The sequence below is a fragment of the Neodiprion fabricii genome, chromosome 2, assembly GCF_021155785.1.
Source record: "Neodiprion fabricii isolate iyNeoFabr1 chromosome 2, iyNeoFabr1.1, whole genome shotgun sequence".
Taxonomy (NCBI): Eukaryota; Metazoa; Arthropoda; class Insecta; order Hymenoptera; family Diprionidae; genus Neodiprion; species Neodiprion fabricii.
Window position 1 is genome coordinate 15,109,238 of NC_060240.1, and position 15,096 is coordinate 15,124,333.

Here is a 15,096-nt window from a genome sequence, read left to right on the forward strand (position 1 = left end):
TAATTGGTTGTATGTAATTCTTCTTTGGCCATCATTCCATAAACACTCAATAATCTGACTGTTAACGTAAGATGCACACTATTAAGATTGCATTCAATCTAGTCAAACTGGTTTCGGATGAAAAACATCAGACGCTCAAATTCTACACTCAAGATCATCTCTAAAAAGGACTTAAATGATATTACATATGGCAAAAAAACAATTCAGTGTTTCTCAGGACCATTGATTGAATAATAAACATGATATATAAAAGCACCGTTATTGCGAAAGCTAACAAATTCTTTATTGATAAGTAACTTTGTTTAGGAATGTGATGAGCCAACTTAGGAGTGGTTCACTTCGCGATTAATCACGTTACGGCGATTGTAGATGCGATGGCTACAGTACAACTTAAAAAAGTTAAATATGGTTGTAGTGTTTATATAAGTTTATTGAACATTCTGAAAGAAGTAGATTACAAATTAGAACACAACAACGACAACGACACAACAATAATTCAATGCTCAATCAGTTATTATTGACAAATATGCAAATGATACAAGTATCCGTATAAACCCGGTAGTATTTAAGTCGAGCATAACTTTCCGGATCAGCTGCATATCGCACAGGTGTACTCCCAACGAGTTACAAGGGAAATTTAGTAACATCATTTAGGACACGTTTTAATTAACAATATCGTTGCATAATAATGTTTCAAAAAATTTGTCTCTGAGATAAGCTGGAGAACTGCAATTCCAAAGAATTCACATTGCCAACTCTTTGTTAAAGTGTGAAGTCACGTATTTTCCTTGATTTCGCACATCGCGTTCCGCTAATTCTCCGAAACGTACGTGTCAAAAGACAATTTCACGAGTTCATGATGCGTGCTTTTATCATCCGTTCTCTGGCAGCCTTAAATTGTTCAAGAACGTCGTTAACACTGTTCATAAGTCGCCCAGCACTTAGACGTTCGAAAGTGTCGCGTTTAAAGCAGCTGCCATCAATGAAAGATCGGCTCTGCTGGATGATGTTCAATTTCAGTTCAATCCGACCGCTTGCCACCGCCTCCAAATTTGCTTTTTCCAATTTCGTATCGTCATACATTGCGGGAATACCACAATAAGACAGATCTTGAAGCTCGTACGTTCCGCCGGTAAAGAAGCGGCGAAGAGTGTTTAAAAAGTCTCCAACTGGTCGCCAAGTATGCAATGTCAAGTAGTGACATCCGGAAGTAGCTGGAAGCGCTTCAGCCGCATACCCTTCGATTCGGTACCTTTGTAGCAAACATGATTCATTACTAATTTATTGAAATTCAGTTAAAAATAGGCAATACTAATTATCAATATGACGGCAGAAGTGACGATCAGCTGGTCAATTTAGATCAATTTTGCAAATATCAAGGCACAGCATTATCGTGCGAGCTGTTAGGCTTCCATTTTTTGATAGTAAGTTAATCTAGCGTAAAATTTGCGATTAAAAACTGCGCTGATACTGAAATATGATGGCTAAGACAGTTGATTTATTTTTTTCACTACCAGGAAATAGCGTCTCACAATTGATGACTTACGTTCTAATACCATGCATGACTAAAAGTTTAAGTTAGCATAACTTGTATTATTCTTAACTCGGGTTTTTAAATCTTCAGATATAGGAACCAAAGATTCTATCGACTTATGTAATTACCTGGTCCAGCTATCAAGAGAAGCTATCGAAATAAGAATCCACGGCCAGGCAATTGAGGATTTCTCATCTTCTAACCGGGATGAATTTAACTCGATGCAAAATTCGGCTACGTAACTGAAATTTGCACTTCCTTTCGTCATTGAACATCGCTGTGTCCGACCAGTCAAACGTTCCGGTTGATCTGTACTCCAATATTCAGGCAATTCAATATGATACGTCACGAACAAACTATCGTACGGAAAGTTGTGAGCAGACATAATGTCCAGATTGACAAAAATCCGCAGGCGATTAGCTGGAGGTAATCCAATTTGAGGAAAGATTTCTGCTTCCCTGTAGCTCAACTTCTGCATTACCTGCTGTGAATGTACACAAAGTAAAATTATCAGAGTAAAAAAGGATGACCAATGGAATGGCTCTAATTAATTTCCTGCACGCTCGGTTTGGGAGTAGTTGATCAGATTCATTTCTCAATATCGGCAATTGTCTTTGGGGCACAAACTGTTTTGTTTTAGATAGAAAGAAGATTGCTCGCCGAGAAGTAACTCCATAAAAAATGCGTGACAAATTGTATCCATATGGTATAAATTACTCGTTTTTTCCTGGCGACTCAAAGTCGGATCAGGAAATATAACAGGACAATAAGTAAGAACAAAACAATCTAAAAGAGTTGATCGACTTCAAGCAGTGAAGGTACAAGGCTATGCGGATCGCTTTGTAGGTGGAGCATGTGGATTATAAAATTGTGAAAGTATTTTGTCGGATTTGTTTTACACTGTGAAACTCGAGTGTGTGCGATTTGATAGAGTAAACATATGGAGTTAGTGTGGGAGAATGTTTGAGCTGACATTCAAGGAGCTACACAATTCAGTTATTTGCAGACAGTATAGCAGTCGAGATCAGTGAGTCTGATACACCAACCTTATCCATTGCCAGTTTCTTTACTTAATACAATCAGTCAGATTGTTTATGGTTCAGATTCGTGGAAATATAAAATACAAATATTGTTTGTAAGATTCAGTGATAAAACTTAATTAATAACCTATACCGATTAAAACTTTACTCGCAAATGAAATAAAATGTGTGCAGTTCAAATAATGGAAACCGGAACTTAACTTAAAAGAATAAAACCACGTAATAATTTGCAGTGAAGTACTGTAAATTATGGTACAGTAAAAAAGTCAGAAGGTGGAAATTATAAAGAATCAGCCGACAAGATGAACGTCTTTTACCCGCATAAAATGATGCGACAGATATCCGAAATTTCCTACGTTGGGTACGTATATCCGAAGCAATGTTAACGGAATTTTATTATTGATCTGAACTTGATCCACGTTGGTCTGATTTTCGAGTGAATTATACGAACGCAAATTACTGACGATATTTCCAAGAGACATAACTCAAGGAATTTCACTTACACCACGCAATTCTTTAACTTCAGTTTCCAAATCTTGAGGATACTGAATTTCGGATGCATGTTCGATCCAATAATCGTAATTCATATCAGTGCCGTGAATTTCGTAAGGCTCTTGGTACGTGAAATCGGGATCGACGGTTAAAGAGCGATGAATTTTGTCGAATGTGATTGTGCACAACAGTATTTGTGAGTCATCAAAATCGTAGGAACTGGACTTGGCGTTCGGCATTAAATCGACTATGATGTACATTGTCGCGGAATCTCTGTGGAGATAATGATTAGTGCGAATTGTAGTATCTCCGGGATTATCGTCGATAACTTTTTTGTTGTAACGTTCAACGAAGGGCTTTCGGTTTTGCAAAGTTGGTAACGCTGACGCGTTTTTTCGAGACAAATGCGATTTGTACGGCTTTGTCAGTAAGTCTTTATTGGGAAAATAAGAATCATCGTCAATGTAGGTATATATGCGAGACCCAGTAATATTTTTCTCGGTTATCGTTTCGTGATACTGTTTCTGCTGTTTCGTCGCACAGTTTTTTGAATCCGCGTAAAACTGCGCCTCGAAACGGCCGAAAATTTTTTCCTGCCAGGAGAGAATTTTCTCCTCGTATTCCAAAAAATTCGAATCTCTGGTTTCTTCTTCCGTTTTAAATAATTCAACTAGTCGGGATTTCTGTTGTGCAATTCTGACTCTGAAACAATAAACCCAAAGTGAAATAAACGGCATCGTACGGCCAGGGAGGAAGGGCGGGGGGGGGGGGGGGGGGGCTTCGCATTGGCCAGATGGCCACCCAACAGAATAACAGTTTTAAATATTTTTGTTAGCTAATTCACCTACCTGATTTTGAAATTCACAATCGGCTCGCTGACGCGGTACGTGTTCGCTATTTTCGCTTTTCCCTCAATATTTTTCGACATTCTTGAATCACATTTGAATCGGAAAAATAATCAGTCGCTTTGGAAAGACTCGGTTCTTGGTATTCCATTCACAAAATTTCACACGTGATGTTTTTAACGTCTCGTATTCATTTATTTCTCTACTTTAATGTTTGTCAACACTGGTTGCATAGCAACCGTCGATATAGTTCCCGCCATTATTTCAAACGCGTGGTCACTTCAGGAGCCTTTACTATGGATCAGCTAACAAAGCGAGCTATCATGTTTTATTAACTATATTGTACGTTCGTATGTCCACCATTATTTTTCTGGATATTTATATAGTTACTCGTCTTTTGATATTTGCACCACTTTTGATCTTACTGATTGATCAAACAAGGATAATCTATACAAAGTTTACTGGGAACTGTTTAAATATACACAAGCTTCAGCCTACTCTGTGAATTAAAAAATTCTGACGACTTCTCAAGCAATCAGAATTATTGTTTCACAAATCATTGAATTGAAACTCGATGTAATTATATGCAGTGAATACGCGGAAAATAGGCTGAGTTAAAATAACTATAAATATCAAGGCTAGAATTAGAATATTTAGCAAATCACCGAATAATAAGAGTGGATTTGAAAGAAGTTGTTCTTCTCAATACTTTTTGTCACTTCCTTAACTTTCGGTATATAGTTGGAATAACTGCCAACTTGAATTTTATACATACGGACATTTTGACCATTGTTTCAAGGTTTTACAGGCTTCAAACTCATCTAGTTTGATTGACTTCCATAATGATCAATGATTGCAATTATAGAGGTGTGTCGATTTCATTATAATAAACAGGAAGAACTGATGCGCTACATACTAATCGACATGTTATTAGTAAAGAAGCCTGTATTCCTTTGTTATATAATTGCGGATCTTGTACCACACTACAACTGAGATAAAACTACTCGTCATTCAAGTCAATCATACCTAGTTTAATCGAAACCAGTTTTGATCCAGGTGAAAATATATTTATAACCATTTTCAAGATGTATATATTCATTTTTTCATTCGTATTATAAGTCTGGAATCATTTTTAAGGATCTATCGGCTGGGCTGTCTAAATTAAAAGTTAGGAAAAACAAAAAAATTCGTTCTACAAATCTCCACTAATGGTATTTGGTTCAATGATAGTGATCACGAATGAAACAATAGCTCTGCTATCAATTGAAAAGTATCTGAGCCAATCAGAATAACGAAATTTAAGATCTCAACATCTTAAAAAAAGGTTGTATAATTATAACTTCAAAATTCTTAGACACGGAAGTTTTTTCATTCCATTTCAATATTTTGGGCTCACTCTTTTACCAAATTTGAAATAAATTTTACAAATAATTATCCAGAGTGGATAAAATAGATACTTGTAAATACGGAAAACAGATTCTATCTATTTATATTCGCGCGTTATAATTATATTGAAGTGTAAGATCACTTTTTGTTAAGCGAACAACATAAACACAAAAAGACTAGAATCAGACTAGAAAAACTATATTTGAAAATAAATTTTTAACGTTCTAACTATGTAAAATAATGGATATTTTTTAACTGTTTTCTATACTTTGAACTCTTTTTTAACTTTTGATCGAGTCATCCTTAGCTTTATAATTGACAGAAAATTTCTGCCGATCTTCGAGTGTCACAATATTTGAAAAACGGGAAAACTGCATTCTCGGTTTCAAAGGTGAGCATCCCGGAATGTAAAAATATTTAACTACTTCATTTGACTTTTGACACCGAGAACACGGTTTGCCCATATAGATAATAAGGTCGAGAACTTTCATTCTACAATCTACATTTGAAAAAAGAACTATCGAACTTGTGCTATGAAATAAAGTGGACAAGTTCAAGGCTACGCTCTGTCCTAGCGTGTCGATGACTCGGATGCGTGTGTGACGGAGTCTCCCAGTAAAACCCGGACGGCTAATGGCAATTGGAAAGGCCAGACAGCCATGGCAAGCTACAGGCAAGCGACGCGACAGGCGGTTGAATCGATGCTTGCAATTCTCCGTGACGCGTTACGGCGGTGATGGTGTTTAAAATAACCGAATAATTTCTCTGAAACTTCGTGGATTGAGTCAGGTTTCTCCTCAGTTATAAGTCGGGGAATTCGAATCTCCTTCAGCTTTGATCGACTACTTATAAGAATGAGCAGTATCCTTTTAGCGCGAAGTAAAATTCGTCGGGTCCTGCAGCCACTCCATCACCATCGCCTCGAACATAACCCAATTCGGCCTCGGGCAACGTCAGCAAACGTGCTTAACGGGATTCCACGCTTGGGTTTTTCACATTGATAATCGTGGTTTGTCATAGAGGATAAAGGCCTCGTGCGCAACAAGCTGCAGCTGTCGAAATTGATACGTCCTAGTTTAAACTTTTTATCTCCACGCTTCTTATCTCCGCACCCATCTGCAATAGTACGATAACGGCGAAAAATGATTTCATCACCATCAGTACGTAGCTCCGCGTAAATACTTTGGACCTGACACACAGTTGCTATACTCACCTTCCACTTGTCATCCGTTCGCCCGAATCGCATAGCCAAATCGTCGAGGTATGAATTGAATAAATATTGTGTTCTTATTGTAACAGTTAATGTTTCGCGTACGAAAATGTGAAATTAAATTGCTTTGCACTCCGTTTTTTAAATAATCGCGCTACTCATACTCATGAATACCTACTCGAATACTCATGAATACCTACTTCTTTGGAATCATAACTGGGTGACACCGATTATGCTAATATCACTTTTACGACGATTGGTTATAAACCTTATTTTTTCGATTTTGAAGTGTTTGACCTTGATCTATCCCTCAATTACGTAAAATTGCACGAAGCTGAAGTTAGTAACGTTATCGTAACGGAACAGCACGAAAATCAAATTTGAGACGATCCTATATGAAGTAACGACTTCTACATGCATCGTTATATCAACGTTACTAACTTCATATTAATGGAATTGTAGCTTCAGGGGATATTTATTGTTAACAATGATCGATTTTCCATTCGATTCCGAAGGAGGTTGGTGAACAAAAAATCAATATTATCTACCAATATTAATACTAAATAGTCGCACGTTAAGTATTTACAAAGTTAATACATTCAAACACCGCAATATGTCCTATCAAAATATAAAGTTACGAAATACCGACAATCATAAACGAAAGCGTGGATATCAATGTTTAATTTAAATCGCATCAAAATGATGAAAAACCGAGTATAAGATTCGTTCCATTTTACTCTATATTGGCTCATGATATTCAGGACATAATTTCTTACAATCCCACTGACACACTTTTTTTTATCAAGTTGGCATTGTTAAATAATTAATTTTACAACATTTAACAGATACTGTTTGTGATCAGCAAATGGCAATTCTCAATTGCCTACTGAAAAGAAATTGCATCTGTTCTAGTAGAATTTGAAAGGAATAAAATTTTCCAAATAAAATCAGCCATCATATAAGAGTGAAATCTAATGACAATACTAAACTTTTCATCACTGTCAATCAGTTTGAAATGAAACATGGATATCTAAGCTGCTGTTAATTATTCGATGGTTATCTTACTTTTTTTAAGAAATCATTGTAGCTTACAAACATATTTATACCTAATTTATGACTATATTATAATAAAATAAAAAATAAACACCGATCGGTGGCTCAACAACCTCCTTACTCAAACTTTGAAGTTTGATTGCAGAGCAGGTGCAGACAAAAGCTTTGCATAAAAGAGTTTTTATTTCAAATTTTATGGAATAATAGTTAACAAATTCTGCATCTTATTATAATTTATAAGCATGTGGGTGAAAGTGAAAATCTTAGTTTCAACTTATTATGTTTGAGAATCCATTTCATCATCCTGCTAATCATCACCAATCATTTTGGATTATTTTAATCATGCGACGGGCACGTATACTTTTTAATAAAAGTTTTGCATATTTTGCTGCTCTATTATTTACATGGAACCATGTAAAGCGGTGATGTAACATATTTCATTTTGTCACAGTCATAAAGAAGATAATTCTGTCGTTAATTATAGATGAAGAGTTGATTGTTATCAACATTATTTGATTGATCTACATTTATTGACTTAGAATGAAGAGTGAAACAGTTTTGTATTTTCATGCTACAAGGTCATCCTATTCTACTACTGACAAATAAATGTATTTGACTTGTTGATGGTTAGAAAACTATTGTAAACAGATAAATTGTGTGTATTTCTTGTAAATATTTAGTTGAATCAATTTTGAATGATATTTATTTGTATTATAATTAGTGCTTATTTTAATTTTGGTGTTTTCATTCGTATAGGAGTTTCAAACTAATAAGGATGGCTAGTACTCAAGATGCCGAGGGTGGTATCACCATACCTCTACAGTACAACGATGCTGTAAGTAGCATTTGCAACATAATGAAGTACAAATTTTAATGTTGATTAAAAGACTTTTTCTTTTTTATGTCAACGCAGCACTGGAAGTCGATATTTGAAAAGTATGACTTGGATGGAGATGGAAAAATATCTTATCATGAATTGAGAGCAATGATTCGAGGGTCTGCTTACACGAACGACATACCGACTCGTGTTGTCAAGATGATAATGCACGAAGCAGATTTAGACGATTCCGGATACTTAGATTACCCAGAATTTATAGCTATGGTATTTTTACAGATACATAATCACGTGCCTAACGAAAAAAATTATCAATTTCTCATAATAGTATATTCAGAAATTTACCGTTGATGTAGCTTACGATAAAATATTTTCACTTGCAGATTCATAGAAAAGATATGCAAGGTGTCTTCGGACATTATGTGCAACGTTATGTTCACTGTATGGTGCCACAGCGCCGACTGGCATCGCAGGTGTCACGAACATCGCAATATTCAAGCGATACAATTGACGGGCTTTACGAGGAAGAATATAGTTGTAACCCACCAGCGATTGCCATGGTGATCATCTCCCTTTTGGAGATTATTTTATTCCTTTATGACGCAATAGCGCACAAAGCACTCACAGTTGAAGGACCTGCGGCGCAACTATTTATCTACCATCCAGAAAAACGGAAAGAGGTGTGGCGATACGTAACTTATATGTTTGTCCATGTCGGGTGAGTCTACACACTTTTATAATCTCTTATCAATTTTAGTTTCCAGGCCGTGGACGAAAGGGACTATAGAGATAATAGATAGCGTTTAAAAGTTACACACGATGATTCACGTCTTGTATGATACATTTATTTGCTAATCAGTTTTCTGTGCCTGGGTGTATAAATATTTAGGTTTAGTTTTTGATGTTTCAAGTTTTTAAATACTCTCATTGAATCAGTCATTTCGGAAACTCCATCTAACCTTTAGTGTCACAATATTTATAGTAAACACAAACATACTGTATTGATTCTCCATAAATTCGTTACTACTAACTCTTTACTGTGTTTATTTTGGTTCACAATAGCTTCTTGAAACAACTTCTTTTACACCAACTATCTGGAATGTAGTGCAAGTGTAAACGGAAGCCAGCTCAAGCAGCTATGAAGAACGAAAATAAACACACACGCTCACAATCAGTCAAGTGGAATATGATTACTTTATCGAACTCAGGCACTTACTAAACGTTAAGAGAGTTCTCTGGGGGTGATAAAGGTGTAAAGATGTACTTTGAAATGACAAACAGTACACTTTTCTCATTTGTGAAAATTAACTTGTTCAAGTGATTGATGCACTCCTGAATTACACAGCATTTCATATATTCTGTTGGATTTTTTTGATTATGTGAGTCTTATGCTATGCCAATAACTTGATTGTCATGAATGGTGCAAATTTCACAGCCATGTACGTATACAGAAAGGAGGAACAAGATGAGAGAATTGTTCTGCCAGTTATTGATAGGAGAAAGAGAAAAAGTCAGAGAGAGAAAGATTTCTTACACGTGCTTGCACATCCTGACTTCGATGTAAATAAGGTGTGTAATTTGAGCTTCTGTCTTTTCTTGGAAGTATTGAAAAACTTGAAACATAAAGTTCATCGATCGATCAGAGATTTCAGTAGCACAAGCAGCACTCGACACTCCGCACTAAACAAAAAATCGTTAAAAGATATCAAAGCTGATCTGTATTCATGTCTGCCAATCCAAGTTTTACATGAAAACTGATTGCATAATGCTGAAACTGACCCAAATTAATCACTTTATTTTTCTGCATGTGCATCGACGGGTATGGTTTTTTTCCATTCGATTTTTTTTTTTCATGTTTGATTTGTAATGTAATTTCAATTTCATCCTATATGGAATATGTAATGCAGTCTCTATCCATTCCTATTTGATTCTCAAGTATATATTTAAACGCAACTGAAATGAAGTACGAATACATGTTGAACAATTGTATTTCTATTCATTCCTATTTTTATGCTGCAATAATTTAAATTCAAAAAGCGATAGAATATTATGGTAGTGTTTTTATTTTTATCGTTTCCTATCAGATGCTATTTGTAATAATTCAAATTGCTGTAAATTTTGTTAAATCCATGATTTCAAATTTTTTTGTAGCTTGCAATACAATTCTTGGAACATTTTGATTTACATACTAATTGTAATTACTTGATTCTAAAAAACTGTAACTATAACAATGCTCGTCAATTGATTGGAATTGTTAGTTATTTAATCATTGGTGAAAAACCATACCTACATGGAAATGAAAGAACTTAATTGATTGAGCCTCCGACTTCGCACGTGCATGTTCTGTCAGGTTTTCATGGAGGCTAGCCATCCAAAGCTTCAAACGTAATTGTAGAGATTATGTAGATGCAGATCTCAAATAGTTGCTGTACTGATTTGGGAAACCTTAATAAACTTTTATAGTTTACCAACAGATAACTGATGTCTGATGACTGATACAAGTCATCGTAATGACATAATTTTAATTTGACACTTAACGCGGAAGATTTTGAGATCTCATACCTATTTCCGAGTCTTGGCATCCTTGTCTTGCAAATGAAAATATTGCCACGGTGTGATCTTTCCGACCGATAGAGTTCAATTACTTTGCCATTTACAGTCTGTCGCTTAGCATGCTAACTTTCATTACTTCCTCACACCATATTATATGTTTACAGCAAATTTTTTTTTCATTCACCAGATAAGTTATTGGGTGAAATCATTGTGCATTTCTCTGACTTGCAGTATCTTTCATCTCGTCGTCAATCTGCTGGTGCAAATATTGCTGGGAGTGCCATTAGAGATGGTGCACAGGTGGTGGAGAGTGCTCACCATATATTTGGCCGGTGTCATCGCCGGGTCGTTGGGAACTTCGGTATCTGATCCACATGTCTTGCTGGCGGGTGCATCAGGCGGTGTTTATGCCCTGATGACTGCTCACGTTGCGACAATAATCATGAACTGGTCCCAAATGGAGTACGCAATTCTTCAACTGCTGGTGTTTGTCGTGCTGGCTGTGGTTGATGTTGGCCAAGCAGTTTACAACCGATACATATTGGATGTTGAGAAGCAAATTGGGTATGTCGCGCATTTGGCTGGCGCTGTGGCAGGTTTGCTTGTCGGTATCAATATTCTCCGTAATCTTGAAGTTAAAACGTGGGAAAAGGTTGTGTGGTGGGCGAGCATCGTTATATATATTGGGCTCATGACTGCCGCTATTCTCTGGAATATTTTTCGTCCTGAATATGTATGATTTGATCAATTCGATCACTGCCATTGATTAATGAACGTTGATTAGGCCATGGAGGATCTCAATTGTGGTACTGATTGTAAGAATCCAAAAAATCATGAAAGGTAAAATTCCTTATGTATGTGTATTTTTCTTTTTCAAGAAAACAATCTGTGCAAACATTCGTAGGATATCTTTTTAGTTTCCATTTTGAGTTGCACTCAGCATAATGTATATATAGTACTTTGTGAACTGTATATTTTGACTCTGAATTTGCAGTAAGTGACTGAGCTGTGAAATGTAAGAGTCAATTTAATTATACAGCTAACATTGCTATTAGATTACGCTTATTTTTGAGCCGTTGTCTGCATCAAATTAACTGAAAATGTTTCATGATAAAGAATAATATATATAAAGATAGTGATTTCTACCTCATTTTCGAAACACGTGTCTCAATCTCATCCTATGAGTGGTTATTTTTGCTGTCTGGTTTATAATTTTGTTTCATCTGCTAGGTAACAATGCAGTATAATTTATAGTTTTTGCTCTTAAGCTAGATTAATTATTTAAATTATGAACAATATGTACAAATAAGATGCTTGCAGTTCTCTAAAAAAACTAGTAGAAAAAAAGCGTACCTTTGTAAGAAATAAATAAATTGCGTAAATAGTTGTATAAAAATCACGAGTGTGGCGTGTTTGAAAATGTGCCTTGTATAAAACGATGAGATTTGCATTCAAATAAATTATAATATCGTACTATAAAACGCACAACTTATACGTAATAAAATGTACTTCATATAATCATGACACTACAAAGAATACAATAATTGTATGTATATTTTGTATATTTATTTATATATAAATATATAATAAAACACACCTATTCAGATCTTTGAGGTATGTTTTATTTCCCAATGTAATACTTTTTTTTTTATAATGATCACGTTCATTATATGTATATAAATTTTTTATTATACCCTGGGCGTAAAAACAGTTGGCTCACTGAAAGATCATAGTTGTATTCTTTTTAAAAAGGAAAAATCTCGTTCCAACTTTTATTAGCAATTCCAGTGCGCTAATTTCTTTGTTTGACACGTATAAATCCATTGTATTTAAAATACATATTTGAAAATAAATTGCTATTGATTGTAAGCTTACTTAATGTAAAAGTATACATGATATAGTTACAAGATATGTAGATTGTATAAGCCTTAAGATAAATTTTTCATCACAGTTTTAATTAAATTATTAGATGCCTCAAACTGTGAATATTGTACATCTATTTTGGAATTCTTATAAGACATTGTCTAGAAGAAACTAGAGAATTAGTAAACGATGCTCAATTGTCAGGAACAAAGCACGTTCATCACAACCAGTAAGTAAATCATCTCATTGTCAGTTGACATAAAAATTATAAAACGCTGCATATCTTACAGCAAGTTAGATATTAGATTCGTAATCATGTGATTGCTTTACTGTGTCTACACCCTGAAACTTGCATAAAGAAACTTCTATCTGTTGAAGATTGTAGATATGAAAAGAATTGTAGAAAATCAGCTCTGTATATCAAGCCTAAACTGAATGGTCTTCTCATGTATGTCATATAAAAGTTATAAGAATTCAATTAATTGATTTTAGTGTGGGGCATGCCATGCTAACTTGTCATACAGTTGACCCTGACCATTTTTTTTTGTCGTTATTTTCATCTTTCAGTATCTATTCAAACCAGTGCCCATAATTTTTTCAGGTTTTTATATCAACCCAATATCTGGCTATAAATTAAAAAAAAAAAAGGTTCAACTTCAAAAGCTTAAAATGCCTATAACTCAGCGACAAAAGTCAGTATATCATTTTCTTCGTCTGAAATCATGCTTCGATCACGAAATTATTCGAAGAGTCATTTAAATAGTTTCCATGGTAATATATTACTTCGGCGTTTCAAAAATTCGAGATTCAGCTCTAGAAAATCATACATTTTTTCCAAAATAATCAAAGATATTGCACTGTGAAAAATGACTTGTTTTATACGCAAAAGTAACATATAACCACAATATCTATTTAAATGACTTATAAAATACTTTTTTGTACAAATAAGATTCAAAACGAAGAAAATGGTATACATTTTTTTGTCAATACACATCTCTTCTTATCACTGATTTATAAGCATTCGAAATTAAAGGTCAAAATTTTTTTAAATTTGATGGCAGGAGATTAGATTGGAATGAAAGTGTGAAAATATTATGGGTGCTGGTTTGAATGGGTACTGAAAGATGGAAAAAAAATTAATGGAATCGAAAATGGTCAGGGTCATTCGCAGGTTGAGTTGGCAGAGAATTTCTTATACCTATACAAATTGAACACTGCTTAATAATTATAAATAAAATTGATATGGATGTGTTCTACAAGATATCTTAAAACATGTTACTCAGAATGTAAAATAGGTAGAATACTTGTACGTAGATTTATACCAGTTGAATTGCAGAGGTTAATGAGAATGTCAAATAAGCATCGAACGATAAGCAATTGTGTAAATGTGCACATATTCGGAGAATACGTATTTGCTGTTATCCTGCTCGGCGCTTTATTTGCAAGCATATAAAATATACCATTTTCGATTTGATACTAGAGTAAAGTGTAGAATTCTGATATGGAATAATCGCAGCATCAATTCATGCGATATCAAACGACTTTCAGTACTGCAATTAATTTCCGTTACATATTACGGTGCTCCTATGCTCTTGAAATATTCGAATTTACTTTCCATTCACATTAAAACTCATCGAAAGACTCCATCTGGTGGCAGCACATATTCCAAACTAACCAGGGATGCTTATTTAGCATTATAAAAGTAGTTTTTCCATGTACATTCCACTGTCTATCGATTCGTTTTAACAAAAGAATAGTTCAAGCCTTAGCACGAAATTTTTCGTTTCTTAATATCCTAAGATTTGACTGAATTAGTTTCTGATTGAAACGTCACCTGACAAACAGTTGCGACGCCATGTTTCTTTAGTGATAATATGGCGTCACAACTGGTTATCAGCTGATCTTTTTGGTTAAATTATAGGAATATGCAAGTACAGAAAACTTCATGAAAGCGGCTGCAAATCTGCTGCTGTGCTTCGTGACATCAAGTTAATGAAAAGTAAGATATGCATAGAAAACGACTTTTATAATGGAATCAGAGTACAGTTTGTCTATTCTTTTTTATGGCACCCTACATCTCATAAAGTGTCATTACATCAAAAATACATTCTCATCTAAAAACATTGAATTCCCACACAGCACATTCATATGATAAATACATTATAGAAATATCACAACTATAATATTGTTTCATGTTTCTGTGATTATTTTAGTTAGGTTTTTAGAATATCGTGAATGTGATAAAGATGTAGCAATTACGATACTTGAAAAGTATTGAGATTGAA

The 15,096-nt window shown here is 34.7% G+C and overlaps 2 protein-coding genes across 6 annotated transcripts; one reads left to right on the top strand and one right to left on the bottom strand.

Annotated features, from left to right (window-relative positions):
- Positions 1–431: 431 nt before the first annotated feature.
- LOC124174834 (Meckel syndrome type 1 protein) lies at positions 432–6,792 on the bottom strand. Of its 2 annotated transcripts, XM_046554387.1 has the most exons (5): positions 6,776–6,792; positions 3,915–4,216; positions 3,078–3,768; positions 1,663–2,018; positions 432–1,252 (listed from the first exon to the last, which is right to left on the bottom strand). In XM_046554387.1, the coding sequence occupies exons 2-5, from the start codon at positions 3,992–3,994 to the stop codon at positions 847–849; spliced, it is 1,533 nt and encodes a 510-aa protein (XP_046410343.1). In that variant the 5' UTR covers positions 3,995–4,216; positions 6,776–6,792; the 3' UTR covers positions 432–846. The 2 variants fall into 2 exon arrangements, with proteins under 2 accessions (XP_046410343.1, XP_046410342.1); XM_046554386.1 differs by lacking the exon at positions 6,776–6,792 and having other exon boundaries at positions 3,915–5,259.
- On the top strand, positions 2,065–14,967 carry LOC124174839 (rhomboid-related protein 2). 4 transcript variants are annotated; one of them, XM_046554393.1, is made up of 5 exons: positions 2,065–2,935; positions 8,317–8,395; positions 8,474–8,662; positions 8,779–9,113; positions 11,180–14,967. In XM_046554393.1, the coding sequence occupies exons 1-5, from the start codon at positions 2,877–2,879 to the stop codon at positions 11,685–11,687; spliced, it is 1,170 nt and encodes a 389-aa protein (XP_046410349.1). In that variant the 5' UTR covers positions 2,065–2,876; the 3' UTR covers positions 11,688–14,967. The 4 variants fall into 4 exon arrangements, with proteins under 4 accessions (XP_046410349.1, XP_046410352.1, XP_046410350.1 ...); XM_046554396.1 differs by lacking the exon at positions 2,065–2,935 and adding an exon at positions 5,505–6,457; XM_046554394.1 differs by lacking the exon at positions 2,065–2,935 and adding an exon at positions 5,506–6,558.
- The last annotated feature ends 129 nt before the right edge of the window (positions 14,968–15,096 follow it).